General features: G+C 26.2%; 1 protein-coding gene across 1 annotated transcript in view; it reads left to right on the top strand.

Annotated features, from left to right (window-relative positions):
* LOC100212348 (phosphatidylinositol phosphatase PTPRQ) overlaps positions 1-21,357 on the top strand; it is a 268,145-nt gene that overhangs the window by 215,415 nt on the left and 31,373 nt on the right. Inside the window, exons 16-23 of the mRNA XM_065810526.1 lie at positions 3,899-4,162; positions 9,748-10,032; positions 10,123-10,332; positions 10,691-10,783; positions 15,461-15,736; positions 16,136-16,238; positions 19,081-19,384; positions 20,992-21,037. Coding sequence (XP_065666598.1) covers positions 3,899-4,162; positions 9,748-10,032; positions 10,123-10,332; positions 10,691-10,783; positions 15,461-15,736; positions 16,136-16,238; positions 19,081-19,384; positions 20,992-21,037 — 1,581 coding nt within the window. The remainder of the gene's footprint in view (positions 1-3,898; positions 4,163-9,747; positions 10,033-10,122; positions 10,333-10,690; positions 10,784-15,460; positions 15,737-16,135; positions 16,239-19,080; positions 19,385-20,991; positions 21,038-21,357) is intronic.

The raw sequence follows: 21,357 nt of genomic DNA, 5'->3' as shown, positions 1-21,357 counted from the left end.
TAAGAAACTTGATGGCAATTGTAATAATAATAATAGTAATAATGACAATAATAATAACAATAATAACAATAACACTAATAATAATAATAGTTATAATAATAGTAAATATGTATGCGCATAAATAGGGGAGATTGTGTATGAAAGAGTCAGGCTTTGAAACAGTCGATGCAATTATTTCAAACTTAGCGGCATCTGACTATAATTGTATTAAACTCTTTGTATGGTAACACTAGATACCTGTTACCCACAAAAAATTTACAGTTCTACTAAAATAAGTTTTTTTGCGTTTACTTATCTATTTTTAAGATAAAGTCTATTGGATTATTTCATAAAAAATATATGAGGTATTGATATATATATTTGCCCTTCTTTTCCACAAATAATATTAGATTAATGTTTTAAAACTAAAAAAGCTCAGGCTCATCAAGAACTAAAAAAAAAGATAAATAACTAAATAAAACCTTTTTATTTATAGCTATTATTTTTATTATTTTATTAATGTATTTATAATGATTTAAAATATTTTGTTTGATTCATTATAATATATTTAATTCATAACAAATATTATGAATATGTTTAAAGTTATGTATTTAACCATACAATGTTTTGAAAGAGCCAAGTGTCTATGCTATGAAAAAACTGGCTCTTACATCGCAATATTATTGATTCTTTTAATACATCAATAGGTTTGAAACACTAATCAAATGTAATACCTTTAGGTTAAAAATTTAATCCATTCAAAAGTTTTAACTTTTAGGAAATTGAGGCTAATTTTTCCCCAATATTTTTTATTAACTTTCTTAAGCAATAACAAAATGATTGAATTTTTAAAAAATTCAATAATAATATAATTTTAATTAAAAAAATCAAAGTTTTTAATAAAATTTAAATAATTATAAATAATTTTTGTTTTTCAAACTTCATAATATTTTGTCAAAATTTATTTTGTATTATTATATTCATTTACATATCACTAGCATAGTTAGTATATATGACATGCCTTATAATCATAGAGATCGTTTATCATCAATTTGTAAACCAAGCAATTTGCTCTCTTGGTATATCAGCCTGCTTATTAGTCTTTCATATCATGCAATTAAAATTTTTAAGTAATCAAATTTTCAAGCTAAACGACTAGATTTGTCTAGTGTACCCTAACATTTTTCTCATTCTCATTTAATATTTTTTTTATCTTTAAAAGAAAAACATGTCTTCATAGGTATCAACTACTAAAATGGAACAAAGCCCCACTACTTCAGCAATAGAAAAAAGATGTAAATGCTGGCAACCAGTCCATTAATAAAAAGCATTATTGTTTGGAATATCAAGATATCTGAGTTTTGAAAATCAATATATTTAAATTGGAAAATCATAATATTTAGCAAAAGTGATTGAGAAAAGGTTAAGAATACTGAGGGTGAGCATGTGCATCTCTATGAATGAGCTATGAATGAATAGATGCTCTCAAATCCTGGAAAAACAGTCAGCGTTTATTAGGTTGCACAGTTTGCTAGAGATGCTTATTTAGCAGCTTTTAGCATGACAAATATTACATATGGATTTATCAAGACATTTACCCTTTAAGTTAAAAATTTTTCCTGATGATGACTTTCTTCCATCTTACATGACTGATAGACCTGAGCCAGTTCTTTTAGATAACGCTACTCCACAAAACTTGAGATCCTTAACACCAGGACTCAGCACTGCCCATATTGATACTTCAGATCCTGAAAACTCAAATGTTAATATGTTGGTTGACTTGTATAAAAAAAACTCAAGAAATTGAATGCCTTAAATGAAAGCCCGGAGTCCTTGCTGCCATTATACCTAAGGATTCTGGATTCAAAAAGTGATTGTTCCTCTAACCTAAAAGTTATAATTTTTTTTACCAATAGTAGTCCACAAACGTTTTTTTTATTGTTAGAGCTCCTGGATACCAAAAACTAGGAAGAAGTAATCTTTTTATAACAGTTGAATCCGGAGTTCTTTTTGGGACTCCGTATCCCTAATAGCCATAAATAAAAATCTTTTATTTAATTACATTTATTATTATTTTTTTTTTAGTTCCTGATGAGCCTGATAGCATTTTTTGTTTTAATGGTCGAGAAGGTTCTAAACATTTTATTTTCTTGAATTGGACTAAACCTATATTTGAAAATGGCATGAAAATCAATATATTTAAATTGGAAAATCATAATATTGAGCAAAAGTGATTGAGAAAAGGTTAAGAATACTGAGGGTGAGCATGTGCATCTATGAATGAGCTATGAATGAATAGATGCTCTCAAATCCTGGAAAAACAGTCAGCGTTTATTAGGTTGCACAGTTTGCTAGAGATGCTTATTTAGCAGCTTTTAGCATGACAAATATTACATATGAATTTATCAAGACATTTACCCTTTAAGTTAAAAATTTTTCCTGATGATGACTTTCTTACATCTTAAATAACTGATAGACCTGAGCCAGTTCTTTTAGATGACGCTACTCCACAAAACTTGAGATCCTTAACACCAGGACTCAGCACTGCCCATATTGATACTTCAGATCCTGAAAACTCAAATGTTAAACCCATTAAAACAGATAGTTTGTTTAAAAACATTGTGTCGTCAGAATCTTTAATACAGCCATAAACATTAAAGCAACAAATTGTTAGCCTTGAAATTGTAAGACTTTTTTTTAGATTAGGACCCAAAAAGAATTCAAAATCTAAGGATCCTAAAATAACTTCAACTATAATCGCATATATTCCATAAAAAAAAAAATTGAAAAAAATAAAAAATAGTTATTAGGAAGATTAAAACAAAACAAAAAAAACAGTATGATTCCATTTATTCTAGTGGTAGAATATCATTGCATGATAATGCAAGCTCAGATGATGAAATACATTTATTAGAATTAAAAAACAGAATATATGAGAAGAGGGAGATAAAAATCATTTTATTGTATGTAATCGACAATATGGTAAGACCAATAAAGAATGGTACCAGTGCAAGGTATATGAAAGGTGGACAAATGAATCTTGTGACTTTAAAGGTGCAATTAACTTCTTCTGCCTAAAATGTTTCTGATCCCTTTTTTTAGTTTTTAAAGTTGACTAATTTATGAGTATATTATTGTTGATTTATAATGTAAAACTGTTATCAAAGCTGTAATTAATATAGAATTATATAACTTTAAGTACAATTTGATTTTTAGAAGTCTAGTTAACAGATTATTATTCTTAAAAGACTTGTTCGTTTTCAAAAAAAGTTACAGCTTATTCATAACACACAGTGGCTCTTTCAAGTTTCTTTAATCAGAAACTCTTTTTTATTTTTTTTTCCGTCAAAATTATTTTTAAAAATAATTTTGACTAAAAAAATATAAAAAAGATTTTTATAATAATAGTAAAATATCTTTAAAATAATATATTTTTGTTTTATTACGTTTAACATGTTTTTTATTGTACCTATAATGTTTTATTATGCTTTGATACTAAATCTTTTATACTGCAAAACAATTTACTTATGTTTCAAATCACTCAACATAGATAATTTTTACTTATATGAAGTTTAATGTGTTTATTTTATTATAATGGTCTCAAGCAAATATTACTTTTACTACAATGATTTGAAGATAAATAAACTTATTTGTTCAAAGAATATATAATTTTCTCTTAAAAGTTTCTATCAGTAAAACTATTTGGCTTATTAAAGTAATTTTTTTTAAATTATTAAAAATTAGTGTTATTTAGTTGTGTCAAATTTAATTTATGTTTGTGAATTTTTTTCAAAAATATAAGTAGTATTATCAAGTTAAGATGTTATTATTTAAGGTGCACATTTGACTTTATGTTAAAACTTTTCCTAAGTTTTTTTTTTGGTTAACTATTTATTATTTAATTAAAACATTTATTTAGAACCAAGTGAAGTGGTTAATTTATCTGCTACTAATATTACTAATTCTTCTCTATGTTTGGAATGGCTAGAACCAGAGCATCCAAATGGTGAAGTTATATATTCTATCAAATGTAGCACCTTAAAAGAGAAAACAAAAAATTTGTATTTTTGTCTTAGTAATTTGTATGCTTATACAAGTTATCAAGTTTTTGTGTCAGCATGTACACATGGTGGTGAATTGTGTTCTGAAAAACAAAATATTAATGTTACTACAGATTTTACAGGTTTTTTTTTTACTTCAATGTTTTTTTCAAAGTTTAAATTGTTTTCCTTTCTATAAGAAATAAATATTGCAAAAATGACATTAACCTCCAAAATGAAGTTTCCATTATACTATAATAAATATAGCTATAATAAATTGCCAACTTCAAATGTATTTTAATTAAAAAAAGAAAAGAAATAGAAAAAAGAACATTTTTTAAAATTATAAATCTCTTTTTTGCGTACATTTGTATCATGTGGTTAATGCATTCAATATATTGTTGTTCATTGCTAAATGCTAAAAATAAGCGATTTTTAAAATTATTTTACAACTTCATGAGGCAGATATTCTTTTAAGTTTTCTCTTAATGGACAGCTTTCTTATATTATTTCTTTTTTGAATCTAATAGAATTTCTTTTATGTTATGTATTTAGAAGATAGTGCAAGCGAGAAAAAAAATATTATTTAAGTTTTAAACATTTATAACAATAACTTTTAAACTTTGTAAAAGCGTCATCATTTTTTGCTTCTTAAAAATAGTTTAGAAAGTAAAAATTGTTTCTGCTTTTATAGATTTAACATCCTTTCTTTAAAATATAATAACATTTTGTTGCTAACAAAATGTTATTCTATTTTAAAGAATATTATATTTTAAAGAAATTCTATTTTAAAGAAAGTAAATAAAAAACTTAAATTTCAGATTTTTTCTCAAAAAAAAATCTAAAATTTAAGTATATGATAAGTATTTAAGTCTAGTATATGCTAAGTATGTAAGTTACTAAGACTTACATTTATAGAAACATTTGTCTTTTTAAACCAAATTTTTTTGGTTTAAAAAGACAAATGTTAGTTTTTGCAAAACAAAAAAATATAAAAACTTGTTGAATGAAAAAATTAACTTTCCTTAAATTTTTAATAAACGCAGTATCAAAATGCAAAAATCTAGAAATGACATAATAAGTTTAGAATATAATAAGTTTAGTATTTTTTTGAGTTGACTTTTTTTTTTGTTTGATCTTGTTTGGTGTACTTATTATTGAGCATGTTTTTGTAAAACAATTATGTTTTTTTGTTTTATAACAATAAAAACAATTTTTTTTTTCACTACCTTTACTTCCAACAAGGCTGCAAGCAACCACTTTTAGAGTTTGAAGTTGCTGAAAGAGAGAAGATAAAATTTATAGAACAAGATAACAATTAACAGATGACTTAAAAGATTGCAAATTATATGAATCAGGAAAGCAAGATGAAGGAAGCAAATTCTAAAGGACTGATGTTTGAGGAAAAAAACTAGACGAATAAAAATTTTTGGAGCACTTAGAAACAGTCACAGTAAAGTGTTGAGACTTAATTGAATGACAAGTAATATGAGGTTGAATTTTAGTAGATGGTACAAGAGGTGCTAGCTCTTTAGAGCAGTGCCTATTTTAGTATTTATAGAAAAGAGAAAAAGAAGCCACATTAAGACAATGTAATAATGGTTAGGGGTTGACTGCAAGAGCAGGTCCAACTATGTTTACAATGTGATTTGTACCTTGTCTAAAAGAGAAAGGGCATCATTAGAATATCTGCCCCAGATATGGCAACAGTATTCCATACAAGGATAGAGTTAAGATTTAAAGAGATAAAGAATAGAATCCTGAGTAGGTGGCAACCACAATAAAAAGATGCAACCTTAGCAGATGCTAATTTTGCAATTGATTTAATTTATGGTTTCCAAGAAAAATAGGAAGTAAGAGTTAATCCTAGAAGATGAAGGGTAGATCACTCATTGTTCATAAATATGGGAAGATCAAGATTATTGTGATAACAATTAGCTGAAAAAAGTTGAGTTTTCTCTGAGTTAAAGTTCACCAGCCACTGAGAGACCCATGCTGTAGCAGAAGTGAGATCTTTTTCAAGCTCAAATGCCCCCTCCAAGCAATCAGAGAGTGTTGGTTTCTTATCAAGACAAGAATAAATGGTACTATCATCAGCGAACAATGCTACCTTTGATGTGAGAATATCTGGAAGATCATTAATGTAAGTTAAAAAGAGTATAGGGCCAAAGATAGAACCTTGAGGAACCACTGAAGTGACAGGATATGAAGAAGAGTGCTGTCCAAGAGGACAACTTTAATACTATGATTGGTAAGGAAGGATTCAATAATCTTAAAGATCTTACCTGATACACCGTAAGAAGAAAACTTATGGAGAAAACCAGCATGCCAAACTTTATCAAAGGTTTTAGAAATGTGAAGAGTGATACACTTAACCTCTCTAAATCTATCTAATACACTATAAAACCTATCAGTTATTACTGTTAACAAGTCAGCAGCAGAACATGAAGATCAATATAATAAGTCAAGTTCATCAAATGAGAAGATCTATATAATAAATTAGGTTCAAGATGAAAGATTGAGTGTTTTTTAATTAAAGACTCAAAAACTTTGCTTATGATAGTAAGGAGACTACTGGGATGGTAGTTAGACAAGTCAGATCATTCGCTAGAAATTTTGAAAGTAGGGATAACAGATGCTTTTTTTCAGCAGGCTGAAAAACAAGACTCTGATCAACACTTTTTAAATTGTTTTGGAGTTATAGACAATAGCTTCGGAAAGTACTTCTGCAAGACTATAACAGGTATGTTGTCTGGACCACAAGCTGTAGAAGAGTCCAAGCAGGAAATCACTTTAGATACAGAAGCTGGAGTGATACGAAGGTCAGGCAATAGATTAACCTGTTTGTCGACTTTATCAGGTAAAATGCGACTAGTGGAATCAAGAGAGGATATTGATGAAAAGTTCTTAGCAAACAATTCTGCTTTGTCTTAAGGTGAGGTGAAAAAATCTGAACCATACAAGAGAGGTGGAATAACTGATTCACACTTGCTATAGATATTGTTAAAAATTCTCCAGAAGTCATGAGCCTAATTTTTGAGAGGAAATAAGAGATTTTGTGACTTGAGAATAGCAGGCTTTGGGGTTAGACAAAACCTTTTTACAATGTTTTCTAGCATTAGAAAAAAGACATCTGTTAGGAGAATTTTTTTGCTGATAGATATGAAAGTAACGGTTACTATTGGAAATTGCAGCAGCACAATGAGAGTAAAACTATGGAGAAGAGTGAGGCTGACATAGAATTGTTGAGAAGGAATAAAAGATTCCAGCCTGAATCTAAGAAGTTCCGTAAGAAGCACATTTGTCAGCTGGAAAACAAAAGATTTTTACCAAAGAGCCATCACAAAGAAAATCACCAAAGAGTCTGCTTTAAAGTAGTTGTAAAAGGTACAATGATAAGGTGATTCTGATGATGAAGAAGAATGAGATTAAAGTTTTAAAGAGATCAAACCGTGATCAGAAGCACCTAAAGGTGAATCTGGAGAAACTGAGCACTGACTAGAATCAGAAACAAGATAAAAGTCGAAAAGGGAAGGTAAATGATTTGGATTGTCTGGAAAGCGAGTTGACTATTTGTGTTAGAGATTGAGAAAAGAAAAAGTTGTGGCCCTTAATGCCTGCAGAGTCACTGACACTAGAGCCATGCCATTCAGTGTGATGAGCATAAAGTCACCAACGACAATGATATTGGCTGAAGGATAAAGAAAAAGGGCTTGGTCAATTTGCACAGCACAGATAGTACTCAGTATACTATTAATAGTCCAAGCAATTGTCTTATTATTATTAATAAATCCTAAGCTGTAACAAAGAGCTCCAAATGTGGCCTTGACAATGCACACCGAAAGTACGAACAGGGACTCCATCCATGTGCAACATGTCAACAGCAACTGTGTTTCATATTTTACAGCTGTTGATGGAATCAGTCTTTCTGAGAGCTGCCACAGAGTTCAGGAAACCTGACTACCAGGCCTCAGAACTATAAAACTGAGTTTTAGAGCTGTACCCCTCATGTTGTTAACACATAATAAGCTTCAAACTTAAAAATTTTTTAACAGAATTTTCGAATAGAAAATGAAAAACACAATACCATTTTTTTAAATATCTTTATTTTATTTATACCGATATCAAGATTAAACATTTTTTATAAATACACAAGTTTTAATCATTTTTGAAGAAATCTATAAACTCAAATTGGAAACAATGTATTATAAATATATCTACGCAAGCCTAATAGATGAAGAAGGGGTGTGAGGCTAGTCAGCAGATTGAATCTGTTTAAGAACTCTTTTTCTTTATAAAAAAATGTTTAATGGAATTTGATCTTTCAATTCAAAAACCTGCTTGCAGAAGAGTGTTGAGTGTAGACTCCTTCTATCATCACACTACTTACTATAACCCTAAAGCTGATTGGGATGTTTTAGTGATTTTCTTTGGGATGGTCCTTGGGTTAATATGATTTGTCTCTACTGATAAATGTTCCTCATACATCACCTCCTGGATCCAGGTAGGTATGGATGTTTTTATTTCTTCTCATAGGTTTTAAGTCAAGTCTTGTCTATTCCATGGTTTTCACCTTTATGTGTAGCTGCTATATTTAATTCTAATCATTATTTTCATCTTTTTTTAAAAAGCAACTCACTTGTTTACAAACGCCTTTTTTTTATATATAGAAATTAATTTTCAAAAGTTCTATCTGATGCTAAGATCCATTAATCTCAGTTCACTAAATCTTGTACCTTATCTCAGAATTTAGGGTCTAGAGACTTTTTGTAAATCTTCAGACAACATTCCTGCCATAGTCTTACAAAACTGTTCTCCAGAACCCTCTTCAAGTCTTTCTAAACTATTTATTTAGTGCTCGACTTAATCTTATTTTCTTGCTTGCTTGAAAATAGCATTGGTGGTTCTAATTTTTAAAAACTCTGACCCCTCTAGCTATCGTCCTATCAGTCTCCTCACTATTATTTGCAATGTCTTCTTCATTTCCTGTAACTTCAAGAGAACCAAAAGTTTTTATCCTTGGTCCTTTATTGTTTCTTATCTACATTAAAATCTAAAGTTGCTCTATTTGATGACAACTCAACTTTATACTTTTGTAGACAAAAAGTCTCATCTTTTCGATTTCTTACAACAAGCAGCCAATCTTAAATCTCTTTTTGGTATCACCTTGGGGTTTGAATTGGCTTTGAATTGGCGAATTTTAACTGCAACAAAACTCAGTTATTTATTGCAGACAACTACCTTAATACTGTTGACATTTTTATATTGATGAATAACAACTCTTTAGCTGAATCCTCTTCTTTGCTTTTTCCTGGATTATCATTCACTACTGAATAGTAATCCAAAAAGACATAAAGAAGTAGACTCCTTGACTAATTGTATATATAGTTTCCACGAGAATAGTAGTTCACTATTGTTGTATTTTTTTTTTGAAAAAAAAACAAAGTTCTTCAATTTTTCTTTTTTTTTTTTTTTTTTAAAAATAAGTGAATATGAAATTGATTTTTTTTTCTTCTTAAAAATATAAATAAGTAAGCTATATTTGATTATTAGTAAATCATTATTCACATGAATAATGATTTACTAATAATCTTAGTTATAATTTTTGTAATAATTTTTATTACAAATAATAATAATAAAATAGCAGTAAAATTAGCATTTCGCATTATGTGGTAATAACAATACTGAAATGACCTGTTTATTTAATGATTTAAATATGTATTATTAGCTCCTTCAAAATATCCAGAAATTATTTCTCAGAGTAAACCAAATCCTTCATCAATTAACCTTATATGGGATCCTCCTGCTGAGTCGGCTGAAAATGGTCCATGTATTTATTATGTTGTAAAATATTGGGCTGTTAATATTAATGAAACAAAAGTAAATGTCACAAACACTGAAGTAACTTTAACTTCATTAAAATTCTATACAAATTACACTATAACACTTTGTGCTTGTAATGAAAAAGGTTGTGGACCAATATGGACCACTCATGAAGAAACTGGAGAAGGAAGTATGTTTTAACTTATATAACTTTTTAATCAAATTTTAATTTGATGATTATTTAATGAATACTAAAAGATACTTTTATTAATTTTATTAGTTCCTGGACCCCCTTCATTGTTGGGAAGTTATGAAAATAGTACTTCAGATACTAATATTTGGATTAATATAAATTGGAAAATGCCTGAGCAACCTAATGGAAAGTTGCTAGGTTTTAGATTAGAATATATCCCGTCTTTTTCTAGAAATAGAATAGAAAAAATACTGAAGGAACTACATAATGTTTTAGAATATAAAATTACTGGACTAGGTAAGTGTAAATTTAATTACAGGTAAATAAAATTATAAAAAATATATAAATTTTATATTTTAGATAAAATATTGTATTTATTTATATTAGATAAAATATTATATTTAGATAAATTTTATATTTAGAAATTTTATATTTAGATAAAATATTATATTTAGATAAAATTTTATATTTAGATAAAATTTTATATTTAGATAAAATTTTATATTTAGATAAAATTTTATATTTAGATAAAATTTTATATTTAGATAAAATTTTATATTTAGATAAAGTTTTATATATAGAAAGAATATATGAGAAATTTATGGGGATAAAATGATTTGTGCTAACATTAGTTTATTTTGAAATGCAATTTTAGAACCATATACATTATACAATGTCACATTAGCTGCAAGAACTAGTGTCGGTGTTGGAGAATATGATTTTAAACAGTATCATACCCGCTCTGCAGGTATATTTGTTTATATGTGTATTTTTTATGTACTTTAGTAAAAAGTAATAAAAATCCTTTTCATAAATTATTGAGTTCTTTAGACTCTTAAAAATTTATGAAACAAATTTTTCTTTAAACTTTTTTATGAAATAGTACAAAGAAAAGTTTAATAAAAAAAGAAGACTAGTACAGAATAGTTATTAAATATGTTAATTTTTTTCATTCGGAACTGAAATAATACTTTCTCACCATTACGACTCTCTGCATCAATTTTTCTGTATACATGTTCACACATATCTTGTACAAGATTTTTATAAATTATTCCTAAACAAGAATGAATGCTTTTCACAGTTTATCTTCATTTTCTGCTTTCCAATTGTTTTTACACACAGCTTATTCTTAATAGGTGGTAATTCTGGGACATAATTGGGATTATCAACTTTTGTAACATAATGGATATTTTCTCATACTTCTTGCATAGTGCGAAGAGGCCAAGCATAGTGCAAAAAGGCCAAGCTTTCAAGCATGCTATGCCAACCTAGGCCAAAAATACTTAACTATCATTACTGTGATGTTTGTTAATTTAAAAAATCAATCTTTTAATAATGCAATCATTTATATACACTGCTTGGTTAATTGACAGTCCCACAGAAATGATAAATGGTTGTAAAATTCTACAAGAAATTATGGTAATCCACACAACAAAATTTTTACAATATTTGGATGTATTTTACAATATTTGGATTATCTTGAGTAAAATTCAGTATTATAATTTTTGCATTTAAATGTAAATTTTTGCATTTAAATGTAAGGTATAACTCATCATTAATGGTAAAATAATAGTTTCTAATTTTTGTGACAATTTTATCCACGCTTCAGTTGTAACTGCTCTAATTGTTTATCAGTGCAATCAGGACTTGTGTTTTTCTTAAAATAACAAATGTTTATTTTATTTTCCAATGTTTTTACGATGCTGAAGTGATTACAATTGAATTTCTTTGCAATTTTGCTTGCTGAAGTTACCGACTTATTGTTTCCAGACTTATTTTTAGACTTGGTTGTTCAAGAGAACTTATCAATAATTGATGTTCCTAGCAGTCATAATTTTTAGTTTTCTGTCTGATCCGGGTTTATGAGGCATGGTTCTTCCATATTGTTTCTCCCCTTTTATCATATAATGCTTGTTGGTTCTTTTCTTGTGATTGGAGGCAACAAAATACTCTACAAAATCCAAAATTTTAGCATTAGGATGCAAATTTTATTAGTTGTAAAATTTTTCAAGTAAAGTAGTTGGCTTAATTTTGTGATTTTAATTTTGATTGAAGGTTTTACTATAAAACAGAAACAATTTTGGAGTATATATAATGTATATATGTGATGAAAATTAATCATTAAAATATAATTTTTGTATATACGTATTAAACTGGTTACTAATTATGAGAAAATATATGAAAAAATGTTTAAAAAAAACAAATAAGTTAAATGATTGATAATTTTTCACCCTAATGAAAGTTTTTATACTAGCAACAAAAAGTCACCAGAATAACTGAAAACTGTCATTTTTTACTGTATTTAACTTATTTTTGGTGATTGATTGAAAAAAATTTTAGAATTAATATTTCTTAGTGGATTTTAAAGTTTAATCAGAATAATACATATCAAATCTTATGTGCTTTAAATGAAAGGTTATGTTTATTACACCTAAAAATCTTTAAGCTATAACAGGATATGAATCAGCAACACCAAGTTAAATCACTATATTGGTACACAAAAATTAAAAAGTCAAAAAGAATTGTTGAAAATAAAATATTAAATAAGTATGAATTGTAATCTTATTGCTGTTTTGAATTTTTAGATAAATTTTCCTCTCTTTTTTTTTAATTTTTTTTTTATTTTATTTTTTATTCAAAAAAAAAATTATTACATTATGCAGTTGTGCAGAATCAATCGGGCAAAAAAAAGGGAAGCAATGGATGTTTTTATAAAAATCTATTTCTAGTTTTTCCGTTTTATACATTATATTTATAAACTTAGAATCCCAAATGAATTTTTCTTAAAAGTTATTTTTTGGACCTGTAGAACTTCAGAAAGGTGTAAAATGTGAAAATTTAATTTCACTTTTTAAATTATCTAAATGAGGTTTTTTATCCTGAAACCAATTTGTATTTACACCTTTGACTAAAGTCTAGTGCATATGTATAAGATGTTTACTTAAACTTTTTTTAAGATATATAAGGTGTATATATATAGCTAAGCAGGTTTACTCAGCAAAAAAATATAAAAGTTTATCTGTATAGTATAAATTTACTTTCAAAACAAAAATATTTTTCTGGAATATAATATGAATACCTACTGAACTTTAAAAAAATTTTATCACTAAGTGATAAAAATTTTTTAAAGTAAAAAAATAGTAAAAGTATAAATTTGATTATATGATTAGATAATTTATATATTGGGTGGAAAAATCCGGTCAACTTTAAATTGAGATTTCTCTAAAACCACTTTTTATTTTAATGCCTTTTATTTTTTAATTAAACGTTACTTCCTTATCTTTAATTGTGTTGATAGACTTTTGTTTACAAATCAATGATTTGCAAAATGTTTTGGAAACAAATTGATGTGCGTAAAAAAGTTGTGAATTTTTTTTGCAAAAATCCATCGACTTTATATTGCTTGATTGCTGATTGTGTAAATGTCCCAAAATCTACAGTCATAGATATTATAAATAAGTTCAAGACTACTCAAAGCTTCCAAAGAAAACCTGGAAATCGGAAGAAAGAAAACTTTCCAGAAATCCAAAAAGGTAAAGTTGATTTCACGTTCAATAGCAAGAAATCTAAACCAAGATCTAGCAAGAAAAATTAAGACTTAACTTTATAGACTCATTTTTATATCAAAAAAGTACTTTAAAATGCTGGAATTAAAGCACTTCATAAGAAAAATAAGTAATAAATATAATAATATATAATAATAAATAACCTGAGAGAAGCTTAAATGGTGAAATTAAAGGAATTTGGCGTGCGAAGAAGTTGTTTAATATAATGGCGAATAAAAGTATGTGCATAATTGAAGATGATGAAACATATTGCAAGGAGGATTTTCACAACTTCTTGATCAACAATTTTACTATGAGAACAAAGATAAACCTGTCGGTGATTAATTTAAATATATTCGATGAAAAAAATATGCATCCAAGTTTCTTGTGTGGTAAGCAATTTGTAGCTGTGGTATGCAGTCCTCTTGTTTTTTCACTACGAAGACCTTGAATGGCAATTTCTATATAAAAGAATGCCTCCAAAAAAGACTTTTGCCATTTATGAAAAAACACAAATACCGATGGCTCTTTCGGCCAGATATTCCTGCTTCTCACTATTCTAAAATAGTTCTACAGTGGTGCAAAGATAATAATGTAAAAATTGTTCCTAAAGATGCGAATCCTTCAAATTGTCCTGAAGAGTGCAAGATTGAAGATTTTTGGGCAATAGTTAAACTAATTCTTCGTAAGACAGGTAGAGTAACAAAGAATAAAAAGGACTTCCAAAAAAAGTGGATTAATGCCACCAATAAGAAGAAAAGAAAAAAAAATCTGGGAAATGATTGCATCAACCCACTATAAAGTTCGATCTCTTGCCAAACAGCCCATTTTTTCGAAAAGTTTGTTGTAGATACAAAAGCATACTTGCATACACTGCAAGTATGCTTTTGTATCTACAACAAACTTTTCAAAAATAAATTCAAAACCAGTGTGCATCAAAAGCTTTGATGACAAATAGGATTTACCTTTCTTATTACTATGGGTGTAAAACTGTGTGGAATGCAGCTTATCTGCTGTGGTTAGACCTAAGAGTTTACCCCAGTGCTAATTTCTGAAAGATTTTACTCCAAGTCTGATTGGAAAGAGTGCAGCAATAAGACTGAATTATTTAGTTTGATTGATGAGGTAATAAAGACCAATTTTGATAAAAAAAATTTTACCAAAGTTACCATTTTGATATTTTACAATTTTTTTTTACCAACTTTAATGTTATAAAACCAGTCAGTACCAGTTTGATAAACATATGTTTATTTACATTTTATTATTAGTGATTTTAAAGATTTAATTTGGTATACTTTGATGCATTTTTATGTTAGTAATAATGATGTTAAATTTTAGAAACTTTAAATATTAAATCTACCGTACAACCAATCTTTTAAATATTTATCTTTTTTTAAGTTAAAGAACTTAAGTACTATTATTTGAGTGTTATCTTTTAGTTTTATTGTTTTTGTTACATCACTTTTTTAACATTTTTATCTAGTATTATAATTTATTTATTTGTTTGAATGTCAAAAATAGGTTTCTTCCCTAATTTCTTTGGAGCTGCACCTGTCGACTGTGGTTTTCATAACTAGTTAATATTTAATAGTAATATTTTTCCTCTTCCTTGTGAGCTTCTCCCTGTTGTTTTCCTTATTTATATAATTTTTATTAAGTATTTCTTTAATATCCATCTTGCTCAATAGCATTAACTATTTTTTCCTATTAAAAATTTTTTTTTTTTAATTATTTTAAAATCTTATCAGTGATTCCTTGCAGCCTTTTTAAGAGTTAATATTTATTAAAAAAAATTATATAAATATGAAAATAAAATTTTTTAGATTTTTTTACACAAAAATGCTTTTATGCTTAACTGTTTTGACAAATTTTTTTTTTAGTTCCATATGGTCCACCAACTCTAACTGAGGTTAATAAAACATCAACAACAATTGAACTTAGGTGGATGCCTCCTGAAAAGCCTAACGGAAAAATTTTAAAGTATCGTATTTCAAATAGCTTTAATGAAATAAAAATAGGGGAATATGAAACTGAGTCACTTTTTTTTGAGTTTAAAAATTTAAATCCATACACAGAATACTCAATTGGTATTTCATGCGTTTCTGAAGGAGGTCAAGGTCCATATGCTATCAATAAAGTTCGAACTAGTGAGACTAGTAAGTCTTAGGCTTTTTGATTTATATGTTAAAATTTTTTTTGTTTTTTTTGTTTTTTCATTTTATAACTTAATTTTTACCTAATTTTTTTATACTTCTTTGATCAGATTTTTGCATTTTACATCTTTTTTCGCACACACACACAAACCGTTCATTTTCAAATCAATTCTGTTAAATTTGTTTTAAATCTGATTTGGTTTATTATTCTATCTGTTTAAATAGCTCTTATAAACCAAACCAGATTTAATACAAATTTAATAGAATTGATTTGGATCTTTTTAAATATTCACTTTATATAATCACAATTTTATATGTGAAATTAAATTTCTTACATACAAGATTATTTAGTATATAGATTTTTTAACAAAATATGTTGTATCATACATAAACATTGTTTAGTTCCTCCACTTCCTCCTACAGTAAGTCCACCATCAGAACTACCAACAAGTACAACCATAACAATACGTATATCTCAGGGGTCAAATGAAAATGGCAAGATAAGGTATTTTTTTAAAAATATTAATTACATTAATTTATTTAGAACTTTCCTGTACTATATGAATATGTTTCATTATATCATGTTAAAAAGTGTTCAATAAAAACTCATGAAAAATTTCGATGATCACACTTTATTAGTTTTTAAGTTGCAAATTAAACTAAAATATAATTATTAAAGTTTTCTGAACTAAGTTTCTGGCGTGAGTGTTTATATGTTTCACATTTCATTTTCAAGTTGGTTGTTTAGGCTGTTCCTCACTATACATTCAAAAGATTTTTCAGAAAATTTATTATAAAACTTAGCTCTCATTTAGCTTGTTAAAAATGTTGTTTTATAGGTAAAAAAAGTTATTGTTGTTAATGTTGTTTTTATTATTATTGTTAATATTATTTTCACTATTGACAATACTATTAGTAAAGTTGGGATTAGTGAAAGCGATAATGGGACAATAAGAAAATGTATACATATAAGGTTTTATTTATTAAAAGCATGTGTGCTCAATACTAAGTTTGATTGTTATAAAAGCATAAAAAAGAATTTCATCAATAATTCGATGTGTAAGAAATGTTTTTTCTCTGTTTTTTGCTTGAATGCCTATAAACAACTAAATATGTAACTTTTGATGTCTTTCATTAGGAAGAAAGTTTTATTTCTGCCACATAAAATGATTTAGAAAAAAAAATACTTTGAAGTGATTATTAAATTCCCTTTAAATTGTCATTAAATCTTCAGAGAAATATCATTTATGAACTACTCAAACAATAATTAAAGGGGAAAAAGACATATAAATGTATATCTAAGGGGTGTGTTACTTTTATTAATCTTAAATTGCACTCTAGTATATATATATTTACATATACATATATATATATATATATATATATATATATATATATATATATATATATATATATATATATATATATATATATGTATATATATATATATATATATATATATATATATATATATATATATATGTGTGTGTGTATATATATATTTGTATATGTATATATATATATGTGTATATATATATATATGTATATATATATATGTATATATATATATATATATATTTATATATATATACATATATATATAATGTTTCAATGTCATATCTTGTTGTATGTGAATATATATATATATTTTTGAATATAAAGCATAAAATAACAGCTGCGTACAAACTAAATTTATTCTTCGTAATATTTCGATCTGATCTGTGCAAAAGCAGACCAAATATTACGAAGAATAAATTTAGTTTGTACACAGCTGTTATTTTATGCTTTATATTCAAATATATATATATATATACATATATATATATATGTATGTATATATATATATATATATATATATATATATATATATATATATATATATATATATATATATATATATATACAACCCTCGGAATTAGCGTCGGCATTCGGCAATGCCGACCTAACTGCCGACCTGGAAGTGTTTGAGGTCGGCAAAAAATTGCCGACCTCATTTCTATGTTTTAAGGTCAGCCCTTTGTATCAAATAAATTTTGCCGACCTGATGCCGACCTCTACAAGATTGAGGTCGGCAAATTATTGCCGACCTCATTTTTCTTAATTCCGAGGGTTGTATATATATATATATATACACCTTTCCTTAGCTTGATGTTGTCATACATATTTTGCTTTCTGAGGGTTTAGTACATAAATTGAATAGAAGTTTTTTGCAGGCAGATACAATTCTGATATAAAGGGCATTTATTACAGCAAAATTTTTTCAGTGTAATTTTTATTTTTGTAGTTGTCTGGATAACTTTCTGGATTAAAGTTGACATTTTAAAAATTAAGGCAAAGTATATAAGTGCTGACCCAAGTCTGCTAAATTATGTGTATAATGTGTATGGTTTGGTATGGTACACAATATCAAATCATACGCAACACCAAACCATATAATATATGGTTTGGTGTTGTGTATGATTTGGTATTGGTCAAATTTTAAAAGCAAAGTTTATAATTTAAATTTGTATTTGAATAATAAAACAATATTTTTTAAATTATTTTATTCATTGTTTATGTTTATGTTATTAATTTATGTTGGGGATATGTACTAGTGTAGTTTTATTTGAATGAATATTTAAAAAGCTGTTTAAATAATAATTGAAAAATAAGTTTATTATTAGAATGTGGTATTAAAAAATATTCCACATGAAAAAAACAAAAACAAAAAGTTTAAAGTTAAACCGTCTAAAAACCTTTATATAACATATATATTTTATAATTTTCTTAAACAATGGGGTTTAAGTTTTACATGGGTATAATTTCTAAACATAATAATATTTTTTAATGATATTATAAATGTTTGAATAAACTTTCATTTAATTTAATATAATAGAATTTATATTTTGAAGAAACAGTTTCCCCACATATAATCAGTTGATGCCAATTTTTGATGATATTTTTGTTCCCAGGCTCTAATCAGTAGAATTTTCAACAAACCATCCTTATATGACATACATATTAAAAACATAAATATATGAGAACATAATATAAACATACAAAAGTTTGGAATTTAGATCTTACCTGCAGGTTACTCAACCCAAATAGCGAAAATACTGTAATTGCCTGTGCTTGTTTCTCAACTCAAATGGTAAAAAATTATTGTGTTATATTAATTTGTATTACATTCGCTTAGACTTTGTGCATATAATAAAAAGATAACACAAGTTTTTTTAATATTTGAGTTAAATACTTGGTAAAAAAATTTTTGTCATTAAATATTTTATGGACTTTTACTGAACACTAATCTTATTTTACTTGTTATTTTTAAACAGTTAATAACTATTGAATAACATATTTTATTTAAGCTATTACTTGATTGTTGTAATTGAAACTATCAACGGACGACCTAACAAAAAGCCTAAAGATTATAGTATTTCAGATCTAAAGACCTATGAAGAATATATTGCATTTAGAAAACCAGATAGTTTTGTACCTTATATTGCTGCCAATATATCAAGTGATAAATTTCCTAAAGATGGTACATTTGTTCTTGGATCAGAAAGGAAAAATCTGGTGAGAAAGAGACGGTCAGCTGCAAAAGTATACCAAAATGGTCCACTTTCATCAGGAAGAAGTTATTGTGTATTTCAGAGAACACATGTTAACCAGGTAAATAAGTTAATTTGTTTACTGTTATTATTTATTGTTTTCACAAATTTTTTATTTGATATGTTTCTGTTTTTTATAATGTTATATTTGCTTTAATGGAATATTTGAATTTAATTTTAAAGTCAAGACAAATTTAAATATTTAAATTAAAACTCTTAAAATAAAAAATTTAAAAAAGTTATTTCATGCTAGTTCTAAAAATTAGAAATTAAACTTAAAACTTTTTAAAGATAAAAATAAACTCAAAAAAAAAAATCTATTTTTTTTTTTTAATTTATGATTGATTAAGGTAATTAAGTCTATATATATGTATATGCTTACTGATGATCCTACAGAAAGAGAAACAGTCTGTTGAAAAAAGAATTAGATAAGTGTTTTTGCTAATTTATTATTGCTCTGTTGAGAATATTAAGAACTATTTGTAGAATACATTAACATAACTTTTATATTGTTGATATTGCATTTATAATGCATATGCAAAAAAATTTGATCATTATTATCATCATTAAAGTGATCACTTTAAATTTTTTATTTTGTTAAAAAACAATTAAAATTTTCAAAATTAAAAAAAATACCGTATTTAATTAACTTCAAATAAACTAAACTAAATGCATTTTAATTATATAAATAATCACTTAAATTAGAAGAAAATTAATATCAGCTACTAGTGAGATAAAAGCAATAATTTTTAAAATAGCTCATGAAATGAAATAAAGAATATAAAATTAATACAAAAATTTATTCCTTTAGATTTTACAAAGCCAATATATCAAAAAATTATTTTAAAGTTAAATTGAATAAATAAACATAAATTATGTGATTATTATAATTTTTTTTTTATACTTTCAAAAAAAATTTATGAAAGTTCTAGTTTTAGGTAATCATTTGACACCACCAACAATTTTAAAAATGTTTACTTATATTGCTAAATGCCATTCTGATATAAAATATTGTTATTGTTGCTTTTGCAATGTTAGACTGTACTAAGGGTATATAGGCACTTCACTTCTCGGTTTGCCAAATTATCACCGCCCAATGATAAATATCAATGATAAATACCGCCCTGAAAAAAATATCCAAATATATTCAAATGATAAAATAACAATGCCTTATAAATTTGTCAGTGCACAGTACTAGAAATTGAGAATTAGTGTTTAACATTTTGAATTAGTGTAAAATAATTCAAACAAGTATAAATAATGCTTGGTAAACACTTTTTTATTTTAAAAAATCGTTTTGTTTTCTTTTGTTTTAAAGTTTGTTAAATTTAAGGAATTTTTTTTATTTAGTTTAATTAAATAAAAGTTTGTCATAGCTTTGAAAATATTTAAAGATAAAATTTAGTTATTTTTTATTATTAAATTATTGTTTATGTTGTTGTTTTCATGCAATACCCAAAACAACAAAATTATAAGATACTTTTATAGATACTTTTTAAAAGAAAAATAACACCTCATAACTGTTGTATATTGTCTTCATAGCTCCTGTTTATAATTTTGAAAGTAATTAAAATTTCAGTACCAGTTGTTTTAGTCTTCTATATAAATAAATAAAATAAATTTTGTTTAATGTTTAACTTTTTAATTTTTTATTTATATTTAATTTAGGATTTGTATGTTTCGAGTGAAGATTGGGACGGTCCTTACAAAACTGGTAACTAGTTCATACTAATAGTTTACTTCTTCTATCAGTACAAACATATATTTAATAATACAAACAAAAAAATTATTGTAATGTTTTGATACTTGCTTTTGCATAATTTTGATTCGCCAAATTTAAATCTTACATCAGATGTGCAAAATTTAAGCAGTTTTGAAACTCAATTAAAAGTTCTAAAGTATATTTTTAAAGGTTTTGTTGTTTTTTTTTAATTTAATTTTACGGATTGAAACAATTTTGTCTTCTGCTTTTTTATTTCCAAAAGATTTTTTACAATAACTACAGACAACCTGCTTGTGCTTGTTATCTATCGC

The sequence above is a fragment of the Hydra vulgaris genome, chromosome 11, assembly GCF_038396675.1.
Source record: "Hydra vulgaris chromosome 11, alternate assembly HydraT2T_AEP".
Lineage (NCBI taxonomy): Eukaryota > Metazoa > Cnidaria > Hydrozoa > Anthoathecata > Hydridae > Hydra > Hydra vulgaris.
Note: the sequence above shows the minus strand (reverse complement) of the source record. Positions and strands in the feature narration are given on the sequence as shown.